General features: G+C 42.4%; 1 protein-coding gene across 1 annotated transcript; it reads left to right on the top strand.

The window, feature by feature from the left end:
* Positions 1-5,100: 5,100 nt before the first annotated feature.
* CBLIF (cobalamin binding intrinsic factor) lies at positions 5,101-20,094 on the top strand. The gene is made up of 9 exons (XM_045892579.1): positions 5,101-5,179; positions 6,482-6,658; positions 7,474-7,587; positions 8,007-8,147; positions 10,130-10,311; positions 13,795-13,972; positions 15,360-15,561; positions 18,108-18,226; positions 20,033-20,094. The coding sequence occupies exons 1-9, from the start codon at positions 5,101-5,103 to the stop codon at positions 20,092-20,094; spliced, it is 1,254 nt and encodes a 417-aa protein (XP_045748535.1).
* Positions 20,095-22,640: the final 2,546 nt, after the last annotated feature.

Below are 22,640 nucleotides of genomic sequence, written 5' to 3' on the forward strand. Positions count from 1 at the left end.
TGCTCTGGAGAAAGAGGGAAAGGTGAGACTTCTACATAAAAAATCAGTCCATAAAGTCTCAGGAATAATATCATCCCCTCCTCCAGCTAGCTCCCTTGGGTTCCATTTGTTCCTCTCCACATGTATTTTCCTTTTACTTCACCGTAAAAATCACTCTGATAGTCATATCATCAAAATACACATGCAGAAAAAAATCACCTTTGATGTTCATTTCAGTAGAATTCACATTTTTAAATATATATATATATATTAAATCAGGGGCACCTACAGGTGCCTGGGTGGCTCAGTCAGTTCAGTGGCTGACTCTTGGTTTTGGCTTAGGTCATTGATCCTGGGATCAATGGTGTTGGGCTCCTGTTTGAAGATTCTCTCTCTCCCTTTCCCTCTGCACCTCCCCCAGCTCACGCTCTCTTTCTCTCTCTCTCTCAAATAAACAAATCTAAAAATAAAAATAAAAATCGGGGGTGCCTGGGTGGCTCAGTTAAGTGTCCCATTCTTGATTTTGGCTCAGGTCATGATCTCACTGAGATCAAGCCCCACAGCAAGCTCCATGCTGAGCACCAAGTCTGCTTGAGATTCTTTCGCCTCCTCCCTCTCCCTCCCCCTCTGTTCCTTACCCTTCTCTCTATCTATCTCACTCTAATAAAAAATTAAATCTTTAAATAAAGCAATCCCAAAAGGAAGATGCCTTCAGGCAGAATTAAATTATTTTATCAATGTCTCCCTCATTCCTCCTGTGTTTCCTTCACGATACTCTTAGCTTTCTCCCCTCCACCAGCAACCCTGCTTTATTGTTAGGGTTTGACCACTGCTTTTCTGGTACTGGTCCTCAACCCTCAGGGTCAACTCCATCCTATTCTTCATTAACTGGATATGACAGATAACTAGACAGCAATGGATTCTATCCCCTTGGGTCTGTGACTCATCTTAAAAGCTAAGTTAGAGACAGGGGACCTCCATGGTGCTGTTCACCTGGGGCAGCAGCTCTCAGACCTGTTTGTAGACTCTACAAGCGAAATTGAGGGATAATGGCTTAGGGTGATAAATATGCAAAATGTTATAAGTGCCATTCCTGTCTATCATACATAGCATGACTTATCATCCAACCACAACACTGAAAGAGTGAAAGTGAACATTGTTAATAATTACACTCAAAAAGACAGATTAAAAACTGGTAGTATCCTGGGGCACCTGGGTGGCTCAGTTGTTAAGCATCTGCCTTCAGCTCGGGTCATGATCCTGGGGTCCTGGGATTGAGCCCTGCATTGGGCTCCCTGCTCGGCCGGGAGCCTGCTTCTCCCTCTCCCACTCCCCCTGCTTGTGTTCCCTCTCTCGCTATGTCTCTCTCTGTCAAATAAATAAATAAAATCTAAAAAAAAACAGGGCGCCTGGGTGGCTCAGTTGGTTAAGCGACTGCCTTCGGCTCAGGTCATGATCCTGGAGTCCCGGGATCGAGTCCCGCATCGGGCTCCCTGCTCAGCGGGGAATCTGCTTCTCCCTCTGACCCTCCCCCCTCTCATGTGCTCTCTCTCATTCTCTCTCTCTCAAATAAATAAATAAAATCTTTAAAAAAAAAAAACTGGTAGTATCCTGGAAAAAAAGAGTACATATGGTTGGTTTTGTCCATCAGGAAAAATAAGGAAGCTCAAGCAAAAAATAACAGGAAGTACTGACCCTGCAATGGACCAATGAAATTGAATCTCAAAATAACAAAGTTGGAATAGGTCCCTTTGAGATTGCTGACTCTCTCAATGATTCTAGCTCACTTTCGATAATAACCAGTCAACACCAGTAAAGCACACAATTTGTATTAGACCTATTCTCCCAAATGTGGTATAAGGATATTCTAATGGGCACACTGACACGGAATCAAATAACATGCAATCACAGCATGAAAAAGTCATTTCCTTTGCAATTTTCATTTAATTCCTCTTGTTGGATCAAACATAAAATCTCACTTTACTCCACTGTGTTTCTAACACTTCCCTGTAGCACTGTGAGCCTCCACTCTTAACAGACAAAGCTCAGTTTCTCCTAACCACTGGTCCCATAGTAGAATATAGTAACATTGCTATCTGATAGGAATGCATTTAATCTCAGAAACAGACATAGAGGGAAATGGAGTAACATTCCCTTCACGTTCTACTGACATTGCCCAGGGAATCCTAGCTCTGGCCACCCTTGCCTTATGAGAAGCTCTAAAGCTTACCACTATGACAGAACTGAGACTAAGTCTGAAGGGAGCAACCTCTGCTGCCACAGCAGAAAATAATCAACACAAATAAACCCCTCAGATGTCCATTGAGAGTCTGGGTGCTTGGATACCAGAAAATGAGGCACAGGAGAAAACAGACAAGTAAATTAGTAAGTTTCAGTCAAGGGATGCCTGGGTGGCTCAGTCAGTTGAGCATCTGACTCTTGATTTTGGCTCAGGTCATGATCTGAGTCATGAGATCAAGGCCCATGTCAGGCTCTGTGCTCAGCATGGAGCCTGCTTGAGATTCTCTCTCTCTCTCTCTTGCCCTCTGCCCCTCCCCTCCCCCTCCCACCCCCCTGTCTCTTAAAAAAAATTAGTTCTCTCAAAAGTTAGCCAAGGACTGTTGAAATATATGAGTTAAGAAAAGTATGGCCTGTGTGGTTCCTGTTCTGGAAGTTATTTGCTAAGTGAGACAATTGTATCATAATCAGTCTTGCAGCAACCATGGCTATAAATAGCAATTTGTAAGGAAATGTGTGTTTAAAGAGCAGGCACACCAAGGGGGTGTGGCTCATCTCAGGACAGTCATGAGCAGGCTCTGGAACCCAAGGTCAATGCCATGCTGGGATCCTAACCCTGTGTTAGATTCTTATTGTTGCTGTAACAAACATGCCACTAATTACTAGCTTAAGACAAACATATCATCGTACAGTTCTGGAGCTCAGAAGTAAAAAATGGATCTCACTGGGATAAAATCAAGGTGTTGAAAAGGCTGCATTCCTTCTAGAGGTTCTAGGGGAGAATCCGTTTCCTCGTCTTTTCCAGCTTCTGGGAGAGGCCAGCATTCCTCCACCTTCAAAGCCAGCACTTGTAACAGTCTGACCTCTGTTCCCATCACCACAACCCCTTTTCTGACTCACTCTCCTGCCTCCCTCTTCCACTTATAAGGGCCTCTGATTACAGTGGGTCCACCGAGATAATCCAAAATCTCTACGTAAGAATCAGCTCATTAGCAACCTTAGTTCCCACTTACCATGTGACCTATCATATTCACAGATTTCAGAGATTAGGATGTGGATAGGTGTGTGGGGTTGAGGGGAGGGCATAATTGTGCCTACCACTCCTTCACATGGCATGCGAAGCCCTCAAACTGTCTTTCTGGCCTCATCTCCCAACATATACCATGTATTAGTTAATAAGACAAGTCACCCTAAAACTTAATGGCTTAAAACAACAAGATGTACTATCTCATAGTTTCTGTGGTCAGGGTCTCTCAATGAGGCCACAATCAAGATGTCGACTGAATAATACTCCATTGTATATGTGGACATCTTCTTTATCCATTCATCTGTTGAAGGGCATCTCGGCTCCTTCCACAGTTTGGCTATTGCAGACATTGCTGCTACGAACATGCAGTCCTTTTCTTCACTACATCTGTATCTTTGGGGTAAATGCCCAGTAGTGCAGTTGCTGGGTCACAGGGTAGCTCTATTTTTAAATTTTTGAAGAACACTGTTTTCCAAAGTGGCTGTACCAACTTGCATTCCCACCAACAGTGTAAGAGGGTTCCCCTTTCTCCACAACCTCTCCAAAATTTGTTGTTTCTTGCCTTGTATTACTCACAGCCATCAGAAAGGATCAACATGGATGGAACTGGAGGAGATTATGCTAAGTGAAATAAGTCAAGCAGAGAAAGTCAATTATCATATGGTTTCACTTATTTGTGGAACATAAGGAATAGCATGGAGGACATTAGGAGAAGGAAGGGAAAAATGAAGGGGGGTGTGGAATCAGAGGGGAAGACAAACCATGAGAGACAATGGACTCCAGGAAACAAACTGAGGGTTTCAGAGGGGAGGGTTGTGGGGGGATGAGTTAGCCTGGTGATGGGTATTAAAGAGGGCACGTTCTGCATGGAGCACTGGGTGTTATACACAAACAATGAACCATGGAATGCTACATCAAAAACTGATGACGTACTGTATGGTGAATAACAACATAATTAAAAATTTTTTAAATAAAATTTAAAAAACGATAATATCTGAAAGCCCTGGGTGTTTGAAACTGCTTTGTTCCCAGATAAGGAAAGAGAAATCAAATGAAACAATCTGAGCAGGGTGCCTGGGTGGTTCAGTTCCGTTAAGCATCCACCCTCAATCTTAGCTCAGGTCTTGATCTCAGGGTCATGAGTTGGAGCCCTGCATTGAGATCCACGCTGGGCATGAAGCCTGTTTTAAAAACAAACAAACAAACAAACATACAATTTCTGGGAAACTCAGGTCCATTGCTTGCCTGAAGCCAAGCAACCTTAAAGAGCCTAGGCTGGGACCCAGGTCACAGCAACTTATTAATTGCATAAAGGCCAACTTCACCTGGCAGATCCTCACCTGAGAGCATAAAAGGACATACTTTGAAGCAAGTGCCTCGAACCATAAGTAAGACGGTGCCTTAGGAACTGCCTAACCTTCAATGAAGTGGTTGCTGATAAACAGCCAGGAGGTTGTCTGGGCCGGTGTACAAAAGCCCAGGAGGAAGGCCCATTTATGCTCCCTCACACACCAGCCATGCTCCTGATGTAATGACCCAGGATTGTGGTGAAGGACACTCTGTCATCATTGCCATCACTGCATACTCAGCCCCAAGTGTCACCTATCACTGTGCCACCTAGAAATCACCTCCACACACCTTGGAGGACTGATAGGAGGGAACTTAGATAAGCATATGGAAATTAGTTCTATCAGAGAAAGAGAGGTGAACATAAGTGGTTAGGAGTGGCCAGGAGTGGGAGGAGGGCAGACTGTTTTACAAAAAGAAGCATATATAAGAGAAGGGTTTTAGAAACACTCCATTTTCAAAACGGGGATCTGTGCATGGGATCTGTAGACAGGACAAGAGAGAGTGGGATGGCCTGGTTCACCCTCCACCTCCTGAACCTTCTCTGGGCTGTGGCTGGGACCAGCACCTGGACCCAAAGCTCATGCTGTGAGTATGGTAGTTCTTCCAGAGAGGTCAGGGAAGCAGCTCCCCCAGGGAAAGGGGGAAACCTCACACACGGAGGTCTGCTGAGGAGAAAGTGATTGAAAACAGCAATCACTGCAGAAGTTCAAAGTAGATGAGTCAGGGTGAGTGCGTGCTTCATCTTTCCTGGTCAAAAGCATAAGTTCTTGGAGAGGCAAGTCTACGCATTTTACCTTAAGAGAGATCAAAATACTGGCACAGGAATGATGGCTGGTGGCACAAAGAGAGACGCTCAGAGCAGTTCCGACCAAGTGCCACTGCTAGGGGGATGTTGATACTTGCTGAGGACAGGTCATATCCCAAGTCTTCCATATTTTTCATGTAAGACTAAGAAGAAAAGAGGGTGCCTGGCTGGCTCAGTTGGAGGAACATGCAACTCTTGATCTCAGGGTTGTGAGTTAGAGCCCCACGTAGGGTGTAGAGATTACTTAAAAATAAAATCTTTTTAAAAAGGGAGGCACCTGGGTGGCTCAGTCAGTTGAGCATCCAACTCTTGATTTCAGCTCAGGTCATGATCTCAGGGTCGTGGGATTGAGCCCTGCATTGGGTGCTGCTCTCAGTAAGGAGTCGGCTTATCCTTTTCCCTCTGCTCCTCTCCCTGCTGGCCCACAGGTTCACACACACTCTCTCTCTCTCAAATAAATAAATAAAATCCTAAAAAACAAAAAAGAAATAACTTTATATTTTTTTAGGATTTATTTATTTGAAACAGAGAAAGGGGTGGGAAGGGGCAGAGGGAGAGGGAGAGAGAGAATCCCAAGCAGACTCCATGCTGAGCACAGAGCTGACACAGGACTCAATCCCAGGACCCTAAGATCAGGACCTGAGCTGAAACCAAAAGTCGGACACTTAACCAACTATACCACCCAGGCACCCCCCCAAAAAATTAACTTTAAAAAAAAGAGTGAGAAAAAACTACAAGGAAATCAGTGATTTCTAGGAATGTGCTAGAAATAATATGAAATGGCCATGAGCCATATTGCTTGAACTTCCTAAATGAGAAATCACTTTGATAAATATAAGGGTTATTTGAGAAGATGTTGGGTCTAATTGGCCTCAAAAGAAAATCTCAGTGTTTTCTCCATCTCTCTTTAATAATCACCTGCTCCCCCAAAAAAATAATCACCCCCACAGAGGGTGTCCCTGAGAATACTAATGCTAACTAATCCCATCTTCTAACAGAGAGATCGGGAAACATGTTTCTGAGATGAGAGAGAGAGGATTAGGGGTTTAGGAAATGGCGTTTCTCTTCTCTTCTCTTCTCAGCTGTTCCCCCAGCACAGCAGCCCTTGGTTAATGGCATACAAGTGCTCATGGAGAACTCTGTGACCAGCTCAGCCCACCCAAATCCCAGCATCCTGATTGCCATGAACCTGGCTGGAGCCTACAACGTGGAGGCCCAGAAGCTCCTGGCTGACAAGCTCATGGCCAGTGACACAGCCGGTGAGAAGTCAGAGCCGCTCCACATGCTCCCTGATTCTCCAGCCCCAGGTCCCAACTCTACACCGCCCCCCCACTCCAATGCCACTTGCGATTGTACCTGAATCACCAAAGCATCTTTCCCTGTGTACCTGGAAAGAAAGATGTGTGAAGTGAGAGCATTTGTAGAGTTGGGCAGGAGAGCAGAATTAGCTCTAGGCCAGATGTAAAAAGAGCGGGCTTGCAGCTCTGGCCCCACCACTTACCAACTCTGTGACCTTGAACAGGCCGCAGATCTGGACCAACCTCACTTCTTTGTCTGCAAAATGCAGATGATTCTAATAACAAGGACACTAACAGTAATTATAACAATGATAATAATAACCAAATCTCTGTTCTGCCTACCTCACAGGAGTTGCCTTGAGGATCAAGTTAGATAATAAAGTTAAAATTATTTTCAGGTATGAATTTGTATGGGTGCTCTTGCTGCTTTAGATAACAGGGATTCCTGATGAAGTTGTCAAGTCACACAGTGGTCACCAGATTAAACATTCCTTGAGCATTTTTCCATACTTCTTTCCTTAAGAAAAACCAGATCAAAAAACTATCTAGAGGCACCTGGCTAGCTCGAGGGGTGGGGGTGGGGGTGGGGGTTGTGAGTTTGAGTCCCACGTTGGGTGTAGAGATTACTTAAAAATAAAATCTTTTAAAAAAATTATCTAATCACCTTATTAAAAAATCAAAATGATCTGGACAAGAAGCAGAGAGCTCAGCCCTGGCCCCTGGCACACTCTCCCCCTGAGAATACCTTTGTGACTGTTTTGTTCTCTCCTCCACAGACCTGACCATTGGTCAGCTCGCCCTTACCATCATGGCCCTCAACTCCTCCTGCCGAGACCCTGGGAATAAAGTATCAATTCTACAGAGACAAATGGAAACCTGGCCACCTTCAAGTAAGACCTCATCAGAAGGGAGGGGAGAGTGAGGCAAATGGTCCTTCCTGAGAATATTAAACCTAGAAAGAAAAAGATGGGTGAGTGGAAAGTAAGGGAAGAGACACAAATTACTCAGGATCCCTCAGATAATCCCACAATGAGATATTCACTTTGATTCCAAATGAACCAGAGAAGACCACTACCTGGGGACACAGACTTACACCATCACCCGAAGACAGCTATCCCTTTTATTCTCTTGTCCTGCTAGGTAATATTCTTATTCTGAGAAATGTTCAAGTTAGCTTTTGCCAATATGGAGTCTTTTTGGACAGGTTTTCTAGAAATTTCTACTTAAAAGATTTGACTTTTACCTTTTTCACGAACGTCCTCATTATGGTGAATGTTAATCTTACAGAGACCCTCTGTCCCCTTCCCAGGCCCCAGGGCTCCAGCTTCAACCTTCTATGGGCCCAGTCTGGCGGTCCTGGCACTGTGCCAGGAGAACCCAGAGACAGCCCTACCCATAGCAGCCCGCTTTGCCAAGTACCTGAGGTTCAGTTCTTCCCCCTTCAATACGGGTGAGTTGGTTGCCACTTCCAAACACTGCCCTGAGCTGGGAACATCAAGGGCATTCAATGGGGGAGGTAGGCAGGAGGGGAAAGTGGGAGGGGGAGCTTTCCATGGAGGAGGAGTTGAGGATCATGAAAATGTCTGCAGATGGAAGGCACTTAAGAAATATTTGTTGGACATGTGAATTAAGGAATAAATGAAGGGGAGACAGTAAAACAAAGAATCCAGGACAATACCTGAAATATCTGACAATGACAGAATCTCTCCTGGGAACAATAAACAAGTCACCCAAGTCAGCGGTTATTCCCAGGCAAATTCTTAAATGATTAAATCAATGTCTAGACTCAGTCTTACCCTGAAACCTCTTCTTTTTAAAGATTCACTTATTTATTTTAGAGAAAGAGAGCAGGGAGAGGCGCAGAAGGAGAGGGAGAGGGAGAATCTCGAGCTGACTCCACACTGAACAAGGAGCCAGACACCGGGCTCCATCTCACGACCCTGAGATCATGACCTGAGCCAAAACCAAGAGTTGGATGCTTAACTAAGCCACCCAGGCACCCCTGAACCCACTCTTTTATTACTACTGATGATTCCCCTCTCCTTCCTTCCCAATGTTTCTCCTTATAACATCCTGATATTCTCTTTCTAGTAAACAGATACTCTCTGAACCCTAAACCCACCATGCTCCTCCCCTTCAAGGATACACTGGAACCATGGTATTTCTTCATTCTGTAACCTTATGGCTGCTTGTGAAGGGAAGCTTTTTCCCCTACAGCACCATGTCCTTTTCTGTCCACCCTTCTGCAGATCATGATACCAGCTCTGAATAACACCCTCTCTGAGGACATTATCATGTGCCCTTCATTCATGGTCACCTTTTCTCCTTTGCCACTCTCCAAGCAATAGCATATCTCAGGTTTTCACCCTGTTATCCACTCTGCCTCTGCAACCTCTCTCATTTCAGGCAAACTCGCTCATTTCAGGCTCTTTCAGACCAATAATCAAGTACTCTAGTACCCTCCCTATGGCTCAAGAGCAGACTGGCCTCTATTTTCCATCTGGGACCTCATGCATTACCAAGGTGCCTGTCAGTTCAGGAGATTTGACTTCTTGGCCAACAATGGTTTCAACAACACTGTCATCCTTAATGAGGTTACACAAATTCAGGTGGAGATTACAGTAGGGAGGAGAAGATCAGAGAAAGAAGTTATCTGGCAAGCCTTTCATTTGTTCTGTCTTGTCCTGTCAGAGCTTGCTCATTCAGTCCACATACACTTTCCCATGCAAATAATGAAAATGACCCTGTGCTGGGTGCTTTGGGGGGTGCAAAGTTCCCACCATCCAGGAGCTCACAGAGCACGGTAACAATAAAACAGAGCAGAGAGTGCTGAGATTGCAAAACAGGTCCAAACAACACAGGCTAAAAAAGTTCAGAAAAGAGGAGCGCCTGGGTAGCTCACTCAGTTAAGCATCCGACTCTTAATCTCAGCTTGGGTCTTGATCTCAGGGTCGTGAGTTTAAGCCCCACGTTGGGCTCCATGCTGGGCATGGAGCCTATATTAAAAAAAGGTTCCGAAAAGAAACTGCACCTGTGGCACTGGCCAGACCAAAGAAGGTTTCACTGAGAGGTGGTGATGGCCGGGCCTTCAAGAACCAGTGACATTTTTAAAAGATAAACACTGGGACAAGAACAATGAGATTGACTAAAGGGCCAGTCTACATTAATTAAAAGCATGAGCTGTGGAGTCATATAGATCTGGGTCCTGGCACTGCTAGTTACCAGCTGTGAGGCCTTGGGCCATTACTTGGCCTCTATGAGCCTCCATTTCTTTATCCCTTCAATGGAATTAATTATAGGTCCTATTTCACAGTCCTGAAGAATAAAGGAGATAATGTAGCTGGAATACAATAAGCACACAGTAAATGTTAGTCATTCATATTGTTGTGGTGATGGTTGTCTTACCCACTCCCCGCCAACCGTGCTTCACAGACACAGGAGCGATGGCGACTTTAGCCCTGACCTGTATGTACAACAGGATCCCAGAAGGTTCAGAGGAAGGTTACAGAATTCTGTTTAGTCGGGTACTAGAGGAAGCCGTGAAGAATATCAGCATGAGGATCAAAGACAATGGCATCATTGGGGACATCTACAGTACTGGCCTTGCCATGCAGGTGAACACACCACCCATGCTCTTTGTGGGGTCCATGCCAATATGATAAGACTGGATTGTAGGATCAAGAGACCAGACTTCTCCTAAGATCTTTGAGAAAGATCAGCCAGTATGACTTGAGGTAGATTCCCTGTAGTGTTTGTCTCAGCTTCTCTACTGGTAAAACGCAGGTGTGAATTCCTCCCTACCTCATAGGTGAAGTGTGAAAATAAAACTACATGAATTATTTTCTCTTTCTTGGAAAAAATAAATAAATCCCAGAAGCATATCAGGTTATTACTGACAATGATCAGTTTGTTCATAATAATTATAGATTGGTGAAAATTTGACGTATAAAAAATAAGGATACTAAAATAGGTCCTCAAAAAAATGGAATTTTCTGATTCCATCTTGCCAGTCACGTGTTCTCTTTTCAGCCCTTTATCTTGATCCAGAAAATGCCAGCTTGCATTCAAACTGATTAATGAAAACAACTTAAAGCTGACTTGTCAAGCTCTTTTATACTCTTGATCTCATTTCAACCTTACACAGTGCTCTAAATGGCAAAACCAGGTGTGTCTGGTACCCTGTCCATACTCAATCCTATGTTTCCCTCGTACAGATACCCAGGCTCAGATTCCATAAGATGCTGCTTGATATATCTCCAAGTGCAACCCCACCCCACTGATTAGGGCTGATTAGGGCAGCATCCTCCCTTGGAAGACATACTAATGATAGTGGGGAGAGATAACCAACTAGAATCGGAAATTAAAGGGTCATCTGTGGCCAAATCCTCTAGTCCAAACTGAGAAGTTTGTGCTCCAAAGTCTCGAAATGCCTAATGTAATGTAGTCATAGAAAAACTACATTATGACCCTCTCAACTCCGAAAGCCCAGGAAAGAGAGAACCATGGCCAGCCCCCTAAACCTAACACACCTCTGGACTAGTGGTAGAGAGAAATCCTTTTGGGGAGAGAAGCAGAGACTGGCCCTGACATTCCACACATTAGAAATTAGCAAAGGACATAAACAGACTAGAAATTAGTTTATGTTAAACATAAAAGTAAATACAAAATCCCCACTCCACTGTGCCATGTACTGGAGCAACTAATGAGAACAATGTCAGCTTCCATGTCATGTCAAAGTGAATGAAGTTTTGCCATGGAAAAAAAAGACTGTTACCAGTCTTTGAATCAGGCTGAATCATCTAAGAACAATCCTGGGGCTCAGGTCTAGAAAGCCTTGTGGAATATCAGGGGCAGTCTGGAAGGGATATAAGGTGGGTTTTATCTATGACTCAAAATAAACTTGCTTCTCCTTAATGCCAGCCAGAGAAATGTTTGCTTTTGCTAGTTTGGTTTGTGAATTCTCTTTGGGATTTTATCACCCACAGGGTACACTCTGATAAGCTGTACCTAAGAATTAAAGCTTTATTTATGAAAAGGCAAGACCTCATCCTTATCCTGATATCACAGGTCATATGGATTTCTAATCAGTTAGGATACATAACCTCTCCCTACTCAAGTTATGGCACATATCTAGAGTTTACCCAAATAGCCTGAAGTCTGAAATCACCAGATATCTAATACACAACTTTTTTTCTAATTTAAAATGTTCTGGTGTGGAAAAGCAAAGGGCTCTCAAGATGTCACAACTTGAGTTTGAATTCCAGATCTGCCACCACTGTGGGCAAATATTGAATTTCTCTGAATTTCACTTTCCCCATAAAAACAAGGTTGTAAAGGTTTTTTTGTTTTTTTGTTTTTTTTAATCACAAGCATGATGTGGTGCTCGGTAATTGTTCACGATCTCTCCCAGCAGAAGAGTGATATTAAGCTTCCTTTTCAGCCTTTATTCATCGTCTTCCAGGATTTCAGTGCCCTTCAAGCGGCCTAGGCCACCTACATGGCTTCTCTAGGCACTCAGGAATTTCTTCTCTTCCTTCTATCAATATTCCAAAACCTTCAAAATTCCTCTTAACTTGGGGATTTAACTTGGAAAAGGATCTGATAAACATCTTCGTGCAAGGTTATTAATGACTTCTCACAGGGTAATGTGTTATTCCTCTCTAGAGTGTTGGCATTGGTAATGTTTTATCCCAAGGGGATACATCTTGCTTTTGGGATCTGAGAGGTGAATATGGCAAGTGAACAAGATCTGGCTGCTGTGGAGTACCTACCTAATGCCCCTTATGCCAAACTACCCTGTAAAGTGACCTCTGGCAAGAGCCAGAGGTTGTCAAAGCTAACAGTGATGGTCATGCCTGTCAAAACTGGTGGTTCATCAACTGCCTTCGGCTCACAAAGCCATTTCTGACTCGACTCTCTCTTCTCTCATTTCCTATTCCAAGCTTCAGGTGAATCAGTCACCAGCAATCTCAAATCACTGACATACTCTGAGGGTCATAGCACGCCACTAAAAGGGAGGGAGGTGGTAATGATAGCTTATATATCACACACTACAAAATGCTTTTGCTTATTGTCCCACATCTGAACCTCAAATGGACCCACAAAGGTAGGCATAAATTATGATTTCTATTTTACTCATGTGATATAAATCTCAGCAAAGGAGAATGACTTACGTGGTGCATTAATCAAGAATCCTCTTGCAAATAATATAAAACCCAAATAATTTTGGCTTAAAAAAAATGGGGATTTACTATTTCACATTATAAACTAGAAGGTCCAGGGCTAGATTAAATGGTTTGAGGATTAAGCAGAATAAAGGACTCAAATTGTGCTTTCAGGCACCATTCTTTTTTCATCACTCAGCCCTGGTTTTCCTCACCGTCTCCTACTGCATGGCTTCTTCGAAGTGACTGAGGAAGATGGTCCCAGCTCAATGCTTACTTACGTGGTGCCAGCTGAATACCCCCAGCAGGAGAGAAAGACATGCTTCTCTCTCTGAATGTTTGTATGTCAGGGAAGGACACTGGCTAGTGTGTGTGCCCACTAATCACTGTCACCAAAAGGATGGCACTCTATGATTAGCCCAGCACAGGCCATGAGTCCACCCCTGTGGCCAGGGTTGTGGAGCCTCTGGCTGATAGTCCTGACATGATCACAAAGAATGGGAGGAGTCCACCAAACGGTGTTCAGGACAACATAAAACAAAAGAGCACTACCATGTTTAGATGGCCAGATGACCCAGACTAACTAACGCTGCCCCTGGAGCTTGTGGGTCTCACCTTCGTTCTACATCCAAGAACTGTTTTATATACACATGCTATAAATATAACAGCCCTAATAGTGTTCCCCATATCTGATTGGTGCACATATATTTGTTGTGTGACTGCTATGTGACAGACCTTGAGCTAAGAGGTGGGGATGCAGCAGTGAACAAGAACGACAATGTCCCGAACCTTGGGCAGCTCAGTGTTGGATTCTGTTTGATCCCCAAGATTAGTGATCAAGTCTATCTCTTACGAAGTTTATAGAGGCCAACTCTCAGCTATGCCTAATCAATCTCTCAGTCTCTCTCTCTCCCTCTCTCTCTCCTGTCCCAGGCTCTCTCTGTGACACCTAAGCAACCTAACAAGGAATGGAACTGCCAGAAGACCATGGACACAATACTTAAGGAGATTGAGCAGGGGAAATTCCACAATCCCATGTCCATTGCCCAAATCCTCCCTTCCCTGAAAGGCAAGACATACCTGGATGTGCCCCATGTGTCTTGCAGCCCTGGTAAGAACTCTTTAACATCTGCCTTTCCTTATGTCATGAAGTAGCAACTTATGCCACTAATAATATGTGGATCGATTTTAAGTGGCATATAGGCTGGTTATGTAGGCAAAGCCACATCTGCTATCCATCCCCAGGTGTTGTGTGCTAACACACGGCCATGCCAGCCTGCCCTCATAATTCAGCCCCCACGTCTACGTCATTCGGTACACATTAAGTGAGCACCTACTATATGCATAGCGTTCGGTGAGATGCTGGTGAAGAGGGGAGGTCCATGCTCCTAGCAATCAGATGATATATAACTTCCTTAATTCACTTGACAAATACACCAAAAATTATGCAGTATCTTATGATATCTGCTCTTTACAAGGTCAGGAAACAGATATGTAGACAAAAACTACAACATTTGGAAGAATGAAATACGTATTAACTAGACATAGAAGCACATGTGGTGCATAGCAAAAAAAGTGTGACCACTGATCTGGTCTGAGAGACTTATGAGAAGAACAGAGTTGTGTTTAAAATCAGACTTGGAGATCTAAATATGAAGCCTTGGTGCACCTGGCACATCAAAGGAATGGGCTGGAAACCAGGCACATTACCTTTTTATTTTTAATATCTCTATTTTATCCAATTAAAAATATAATACAGGGATACTTAAAATTCAAACGTTGTAGAAATATGCAGGAAGAAAGTGGGAGTCCTGCATAAAAATTTTATCACTCCAGAGATAACGAGTCTTTGCAAAGATACCTCTTCTTTCTAATCAAATACTAGTATAAAGTACTGTTTGGCTTATGCTGCATGGACTTGCCTAGATAAGCAGAGATTACTAAGCTCCTTGCCCATCTCGGTACAGAGTCTATAGAGACTGCAATCGAGCAGCCTGATCCCAATTACACCAAACACAGCTGCATTCACCCAACTCCTTAGGCTGCTTCCCAGTGATTTTCCAACCTTGACAAGGTGGCCACGGAGTCTTTCCTAGGATTCTACACTATAGTTGCCCAGGTGTTTTGTTAAATGGTCTGAAACTTACTACCTTTGCTTACTACCTTTGTTGCCAAAAAAGCCCACAACTCCACAGAACTCAATCATGTAAAATACATGACTTAGGGCTAACCATCCTCCCTTCTGGTTATAAATTCTTTTAACAAAACTGATGTTCACTATAAAACTGGCTGTCAGCTCTTCAGCTACGAACAATTCTCTAGAATGGAAATGAGAGCTTCATAGATCACACCAGTTCCTCAGAACAACCCACAAAGGACACAAAATCATTGCCATTTCTTGAAATGTTTTTTTAGGATGAGTTGCCAATAACAGATTTTTGCACCTGTAATACAAACCCCATAATCTTCAACAAATGTGGCCTCTTCGCTCTTCACAGGTGATGAAGTGCAGCCAACTCTCCCCACTCAACCCAGCCGTGTTCCCACCACAGCCTCCAACATCACCGTCATATACACCATAAATAACCAGCTGAGGGGGGTGGATCTGGGCTTCAATGTGACCATCGACGTTAGTGTGAAACGTGGATCAGTGCTACTTGTTGTCCTAGAGGAAGCGCAGCGCCGAAATTCCATGTTCAAGTGAGTGCTGCAAGCAGCGTTCACCATTCTCCCCAGACCCCTCCCCAATTCCCATGCTCTCCCTCCTTCCTTCATTTTCTTACTTTCTTTCTCCTTCTGATAATTTAACAGATCTTCATTGCATCACCCTTGAGAAGCCTGCAATCTTGTAACTAGCATGGCTCTCAGGAAAAATTCAGTGACACAGTCAACATATGATGGAGTTTTACAAACAGGAATTCAAAGGGGGAGAGTCTGCTGTGGGTTAGAGTAGTCCAGGAAGGTTTGTGGCTTCGGATCCCATTTGAGGAATAAGTACTGTAAGGAAGATAGGGGAAGATGGTATTCTAGGAAGAGGGAATGGCTAGAATTAAGCATTCGAGACAGGAATAAGCAAGGACTTCAGGATCAGTGGGTAGACCAGCTTGACTAGAGAACAGAATATGGGATACGGGACTGAATCAAGTAATGTATGGAAGAACAGGCTGGGTGATATTGGAAAAAGTCTGAGAAACTGAGATGAGATCGGGCTTCCTATTAGAGAAAGCATTGCAAGCTTTTAAGTAAGAAAAGTCATGTTGTAAAACGTTAACTGGTTCAAGAATGGGAGACAAGGAGGAGACCTGGGGCTTGCCTGTGGTAATGAATCTGGGAGGTGATGAAGACTCCATCTAAGATAAACAGACTCACACCAAGGAAGATGCCACTCAGCTCTGTGAGCACTGGAAGGGGGGTGGGGCGCAGAAAGAGAAGCTTCCAAACTTTTGATAGGAGTGTCAGGAGGAAAGAATGTCTTTCAGAGAAAAAGACTTAATTCCTTTAGACATGTCTAATTGTGGGTATTCAAAACAGAAACATTAGGGAGGTTTTGGAGGTTTAGATGAAGACCTAGAAAAAGAGGTCAGGATAGGCAAAAGAGGCTGGACGGTCACCTGACAGAGGTGATGACCGAAGTTGAGGAACCGTGCAGAGGTAGCAGACAATCTCCCAACAAAGCCACAAGTCCAGGGCACCTGGCTGGCTCAGTCAGCAGAGAATGGGACTCCTGATCTCAGGATTCAAGCCCATGTTGGGCGTACAGCCCACTTTAAAAACAAACAAACAAACCATTATCTATATGCCCACTTTACAGATAGCACCATATAGGCCCAGAGAGGCTAAGTAACATTCCTAAGATCTCATGACGTGTAACTAATAGAGTTGAGATCTGAACCCAGACTTGACCGTGAAGCTCATGTTCCTTCCACTGTCCTGTCGGCAAAGGGCAGAATAGAGAAGTAAATCCCAAGAAATAAAATTAAACCTTGGGATGTCTTCATAGTTTGCAAGAAGAGGAAGCAGTAGAGAAATATGGAGAAGACTAAGCTCACAGGAGGAGCAGAGGAAAAATGCCAGGTCCTGGAAAGGAAAAGAGGAGAGACATTCAAAGGAACGATGACATGACCCAAATTCTGCAGAGCAATGCCAGAGAGAAAGATCGACCAAGCCCAAGGAAGTGACAACTGAGTGGTATGCGGAATCTATTCCACAGGATTGGGTTCAATACATTATACCTGCTGTTCACAGCCCAGCTCCATAATTTCCCTGACTTCCATAGACAGGTCAGGATAAAAGTTGCATTTCAAGAATACTTAGTTTTCAAATACCCTCTGAATATACCTTACTACTTCTCTGAGCTTAGCTTTAATTTTGCCTGATTTTTCTTTTTCTGACTGTGAATGTCATAAATACGTATACTAGACAACTGGGGGGTGATGCATAAAGAACAAAACAAAGCACCTCTGAAACTAGTAATACACTATATGCTAATTAATTGAATTTAAATAAATTTTTTTAAAAAGGAACAAAACAAAGCACCTATAGTGTGTGCACAATATAATCGCTGTTGACATTTCTTTATAATTTTGTAGGTTTTCTTCTTTGCATCTTTTTTTTTTTTTAAAGATTTTATTTATTTATTCACAAGAGACAGAGACAGAGAGAGAGAAGCAGAGGGAGAAACAGGCTCCCAAGGAGCAGGGAGCCCGATGTGGGACTCGATCCCAGGACCCTGGGATCATGACCTGAGCCGAAGGCAGACGCTTAACCATCTGAGCCACCCAGGCGCCCTTTCTTCTTTGCATCTTATAGATAGTTGTGATCCCTCACATGGATGGGATAGTTATTTTGTGTAAAATTTGTGTCCCACATTTTCACTTAACAATTATTGCACGAGCATTTTTAATGTCACTTAAAATTATTGAAAAATACAGTTTCATCACAGCAAAAAAAAAAAAATTCAGTCTTGGATATTCATCCCATCACTCATGTAAGTATTCACGCATTGTTGGGCATTTACATTATTTTAAATTTGCTTATTGATAGTTTTTTTTTAAAAAAAACTCCATTCATTTTAATTTCATTTACTTGCAAGTGAAGTAACCTCATATCCATTAGTCATTTGCAATTTTTCTTTTGAGCCTGGTTTCATCTGATCTCTAAAGCACTTAGAATGTCCCGTCCCTTCACCTTACCTCCTTATTGACTGACCTAAATGAGGTTAATCACGTATGATTTTATTCTTACAGATTTGAAACCACGATGACATCATGGGGCCCTGTCATCTCCTCCATCAACAATATTGCTGAAAATGTGCATAATCGGACATACTGGCAATTCCTTAGTGGCAAAACACCTTTGAAGGAAGGTAAGAAAAGGAAAGGCATTTGGGACTTTCTTCCATAGTCTGTGGGCTACTTTCTTTCATTTCCTTATTTAATTAATTCATTCATTTAATCAAATAACTGTGAGATTGTATGTATATATATGAAACTTGTGTATACAGTGATGCCACATACATGTACATACACATATATATATTATGAATATATATACAGTGATTCGATTGAATGATAGGTGATGGGTAGATAGAGGTAACCATCTACTCTGTTCTCTTAGATAGAGGTATTTGCAAATGACACTACAGATAAAGGACTGGTATCCAAGATCTACAAAGAACTTCTCAAACTCAACACCCAAAAGACAAATAACCAAGTCAAAAAATGGGCAGAAGATATGAAAAGACATTTCTCTGAAGAAGACATACAAATGGCTAACAGACACATGAAAAAATGTTCATCATCATTAGCCATCAGGGAAATTCAAATCAAAACCACATTGAGATACCACCTTACACCAGTTAGAATGGCAAAAATTGACAAGGCAAGAAACAACAAATGTTGGAGAGGTTGTGGAAAGGGGAACCCTCTTACACTGTTGGTGGGAATGCAAGTTGGTACAGCCACTTTGGAAAACATTCTTTAAAATTTTTCGCAAATACTGAAATATCCTCCAAGTTAAAGAACACTGTGTGTGGTTTTGTCGAAGGATGATGTTCCCTAGTTAAGGGAGGCCTGTACTGGCCTTTTTATTTTTATTTTATTTTATTTTATTAATCGGCACAATGCAGGGAGATGTGAAGCCACGTAAAGTCACAGCAGAACTGAGGCTGTGGCTTTATAAGATGCTTTATTATCCAAGATTTCAATGGGAGAGATGTTTTCTTAGAGTCTGTCAGGTACTTAACAAAATCTGGCCAGTCAGAATTTGTTGAATTGCAGCAAAGCATGTAATGAAGACCTTGAGGTTACACAAGGCTTGGTTAGAAGCCCCTTCTCTTACTTACTAGCTGCATTAAGCAAGGAATGAATCTTCTCAGAACCAGTTTCCAGAGCTATAAAATAGAAATAGTAATAACCATTTCTTGGGTTAGTGTGAAAATTACAAATACCATGTTTAAAATGAGTAAGTTCAATGTCTTCTGCATTCACAAATGCTAAATATTAGTATTATTAGTTCTTCTACCACCTGCATCTCAAGAATTGCCCGGGAACCTAAATCAGGCTTATTCTCATGTCTGCCAATTACCCTTCTTCTCTGGGGAAAGAATGGTAAACAGGCCTCTGACATCTAAAACATCTGGGCCTGGAATTATCTTTCCAATGCCGGTGACTTGAAAGCTAATCATCAGTACTGCCATCATCTAACTTCTCTGCCCTGAAACACAAGAATTCTCAACCCAATGCCCTTCCCTATTTTTTGCAAAATCTTCAAAAGTGAACATGAGTTCCTACCTTGAATGCTGTAAGTTCGACTTAACTAAGTCGTTTTATTGCACAATAACTATGTGCCAGGGACTATATTAGGCATCTGGCAGTCCTTATTCCTAATCCTGAAAATGTCTCTTCAGGGTAGATATTAGTGCAATTTAAGGCATGAGGAAAAGGAGGCTCTCACAATTTAAGGGGCTTGTCCAAAGAGATGCTCCACATGGCAGCTCTAAGCCTAGAAACAAGGACTCCCTAAATCTCAATCTCATGCTCCTCCATACTAATCAAGCTGCCCATTTCACTCAGGGATGATTTTACTCCTCTAACTATGGGCTGGCCCTTTGGGAGGTAGGGGTGGTTACGTGCACCATGGCCTCCTCATGTTCTTCTCTGCTTGTTTCCAGGAGTTGCCGACTACAAACCCTTCAGCCATGAGCACATCACGGCCAATTTCACAAAGTACTAAGGACAAGGTGGGTTCAGGTCCTCTCAAACACCTCCAAAGGACGGTGGAATTTTTGTTCACTTTATTTCAAATCTATGCAAAAAAAGTGGGTATCTACAATGCTACCATACTCCTGGTAAAAACATGGAAACCACTATGTAGAATAAATGATTCAAACTTCCCTGGAGTCTTAACATCTGTGACCCAAGAAAAAAGGTCCAGCTTCTCAAGGCAATGACTGCCAGTCATTGTTTAAACCTAGGATGAGGGGAGAAGAGAGAGCCCCGGTGATATTTTTGCAGTTCATTCTGATCTTCTCAATTAATTAAATAACAGATTCCTTTATTTCTACAAATGAAGTGATATATTTTAAAAACTCCTATAAAAAAAACCTCCTATTTTTGTTTCTTATACCAAGTACTACTTTTCAAATCACTTAATGAAATGACCAAAATTTTTCATATGAGACTCCAGATGGTTTAGAACGAGGTAAATGATGTTAATACTCTCTCCTACCATTTCTAATATTTATTCTGGGTAAAATTAAGTTTAAAATGTATATTTTTATATAATTTATATATATATACACATTTAATATATAAATATAACTCATAATTAGTATATAATATAAAATTTAATGTATTTTATATGTTAAATATAAATATAGATCTAAAATCCCACCCCACATAAAACATATATATTTTACACATTAAATAGAAATATAGATCTATAACCACACCCTAAATATATATATATTTGAAAGAAAAATTAAGCTTTCAAAGACAATCATAAATCTAATCTCTGCTGGTAGGAGTCAACATTGGTACTGACTTTCTGGTGAAGGACATGAAAATTGTATCAAAAGACCTAAAATATACTCAACTTCAACCCCCAAAATCCCAATTCTGAAAATTACACAAAGGAGAGAATCATAATAGGGCACAGATATACAAGAATCAAAATGTGTGCTGAGGCAATCAGAGAGCAAATCTTAGAGATGCAGCTTTAGTACACTTCCTAATACTGACCCCAAGGCAAAGATTCACCTGCCCCGTCACAGGTCTCCCCCTCCAAGCTGCTCAGAGTAAGAGCCTGCCCTCTGGTAACAGGGGCTCCTGGGAGAAGGAGATGTGAACCACCAGCCCAAGCCCTCATCCCAAACATATCTATTAGGTACCTCACTGTACCCCCAGAAAAAGGCCAGCGCTGTACTGTGGTAGAAGGCACCCTCCAGGAGTGTGAATAAGTGATCTCTCATAACATGCCATGATATTCATAATATGGAAAACATGGAAACAGTCTACATGTCCAACAATAGGGCAATGGATAGGTAAACCCTGGCAGATCCATACGATGGGATACTTAAAAGTCACTGAAATTCTTAAATTCCACATGTGAGTGAGATCATACAGTATCTATCTTTCTCTTGACTGACTTATTTCACTTAGCATTATACCCTCTAGATCACCCATGTTGTTGCAAATGGCAAGATTTCATTCTTGTTGATGGCTGAGTAATATTCCATTGCATATAGAGACCGCATCTTCTTTATCCATTCATCTATGGATGAACACTTGGGCTGCTTCCATAATTTGGCTATTGTAAATAATGCTGCTATAAACATAGGAGCACATATATTTTTTTGAATTAGTGTTTTTATGTTCTTTGGGTAAATACCCAGTAGAGGAATTACTGGCTCATATGTGGAATTTAAGAAACAAAACAAAGAGGCAACCCACGGAATGGGAGAAGATATTTGCAAATGACACTACAGATAAAGGGCTGGTATCCAAGATCTATAAAGAACTTCTCAAACTCAACACCCAAAAAACAAATAATCAAGTCAAGAAATGGACAGAAGACATGAACAGACACTTCTCTGAAGAAGACTTACAAATGGCTAACAGACACATGAAAAAGCGTTCATCATCATTAGCCATCAGGGAAATTCAAATCAAAACCACATTGAGGGCGCCTGGGTGGCTCAGTTGGTTAAGCAACTGCCTTTGGCTCAGGTCATGATCCTGGAGTCCTGGGATCGAGTCCCGCGTCAGGCTCCCTGCTCAGCAGGGGGTCTGCTTCTCCCTCTGCCCTCTTCCCTCTCGTGCTCTCTGTCTCTCAGTCTCTCTCTCTCAAATAAATAAATAAAATCTTAAAAAAAAAAAAACCACATTGAGATACCACCTTACACCAGTTAGAATGACAAAAATGGACAGGGAAAGAAACAACAAATGTTGGAGAGGGTGTGGAGAAAGGGGAACCCTCTTACACTGTTGGTGGGAATGCAAGTTGGTACAGCCACTTTGGAAAACAGTGTGGAGGTTCCTCAAAAATTTAAAAATAGAGCTACCCTATGACCCAGCAATTGCACTCCTAGGTATTTACCCCAAAGACACAGATGTAGGGAAAGAAGGGCCATATGCACCCCATTGTTCATAGCAGCAATATCTGCAATAGCCAAACTGTGGAAAGAGCTGAGATGCCCTTCAACAGATGAATGGATAAAGAAGATGTGGTCCATATATACAATGGAATATTACTCAGCCATCAGAAAGCATGAATACCCA

The sequence above is a fragment of the Mirounga angustirostris genome, unplaced genomic scaffold, assembly GCF_029215605.1.
Source record: "Mirounga angustirostris isolate CCGP_5_RB_7025 unplaced genomic scaffold, mMirAng1.0.hap1 SCAF_13, whole genome shotgun sequence".
Lineage (NCBI taxonomy): Eukaryota > Metazoa > Chordata > Mammalia > Carnivora > Phocidae > Mirounga > Mirounga angustirostris.

What these genes read in the sequence shown, in the direction of transcription:
- CBLIF (XM_045892579.1), top strand. Translation starts at nt 5,101, where the DNA reads ATGGCCTGGTTCACCCTCCACCTCCTGAACCTTCTCTGGGCTGTGGCT. An exon ending in CGCCGAAATTCCATGTTCAA is followed by an intron (nt 15,562 to 18,107) that starts GTGAGTGCTGCA and finishes TTATTCTTACAG; the next exon opens with ATTTGAAACCACGATGACAT. An exon ending in CAAAACACCTTTGAAGGAAG is followed by an intron (nt 18,227 to 20,032) that starts GTAAGAAAAGGA and finishes GCTTGTTTCCAG; the next exon opens with GAGTTGCCGACTACAAACCC.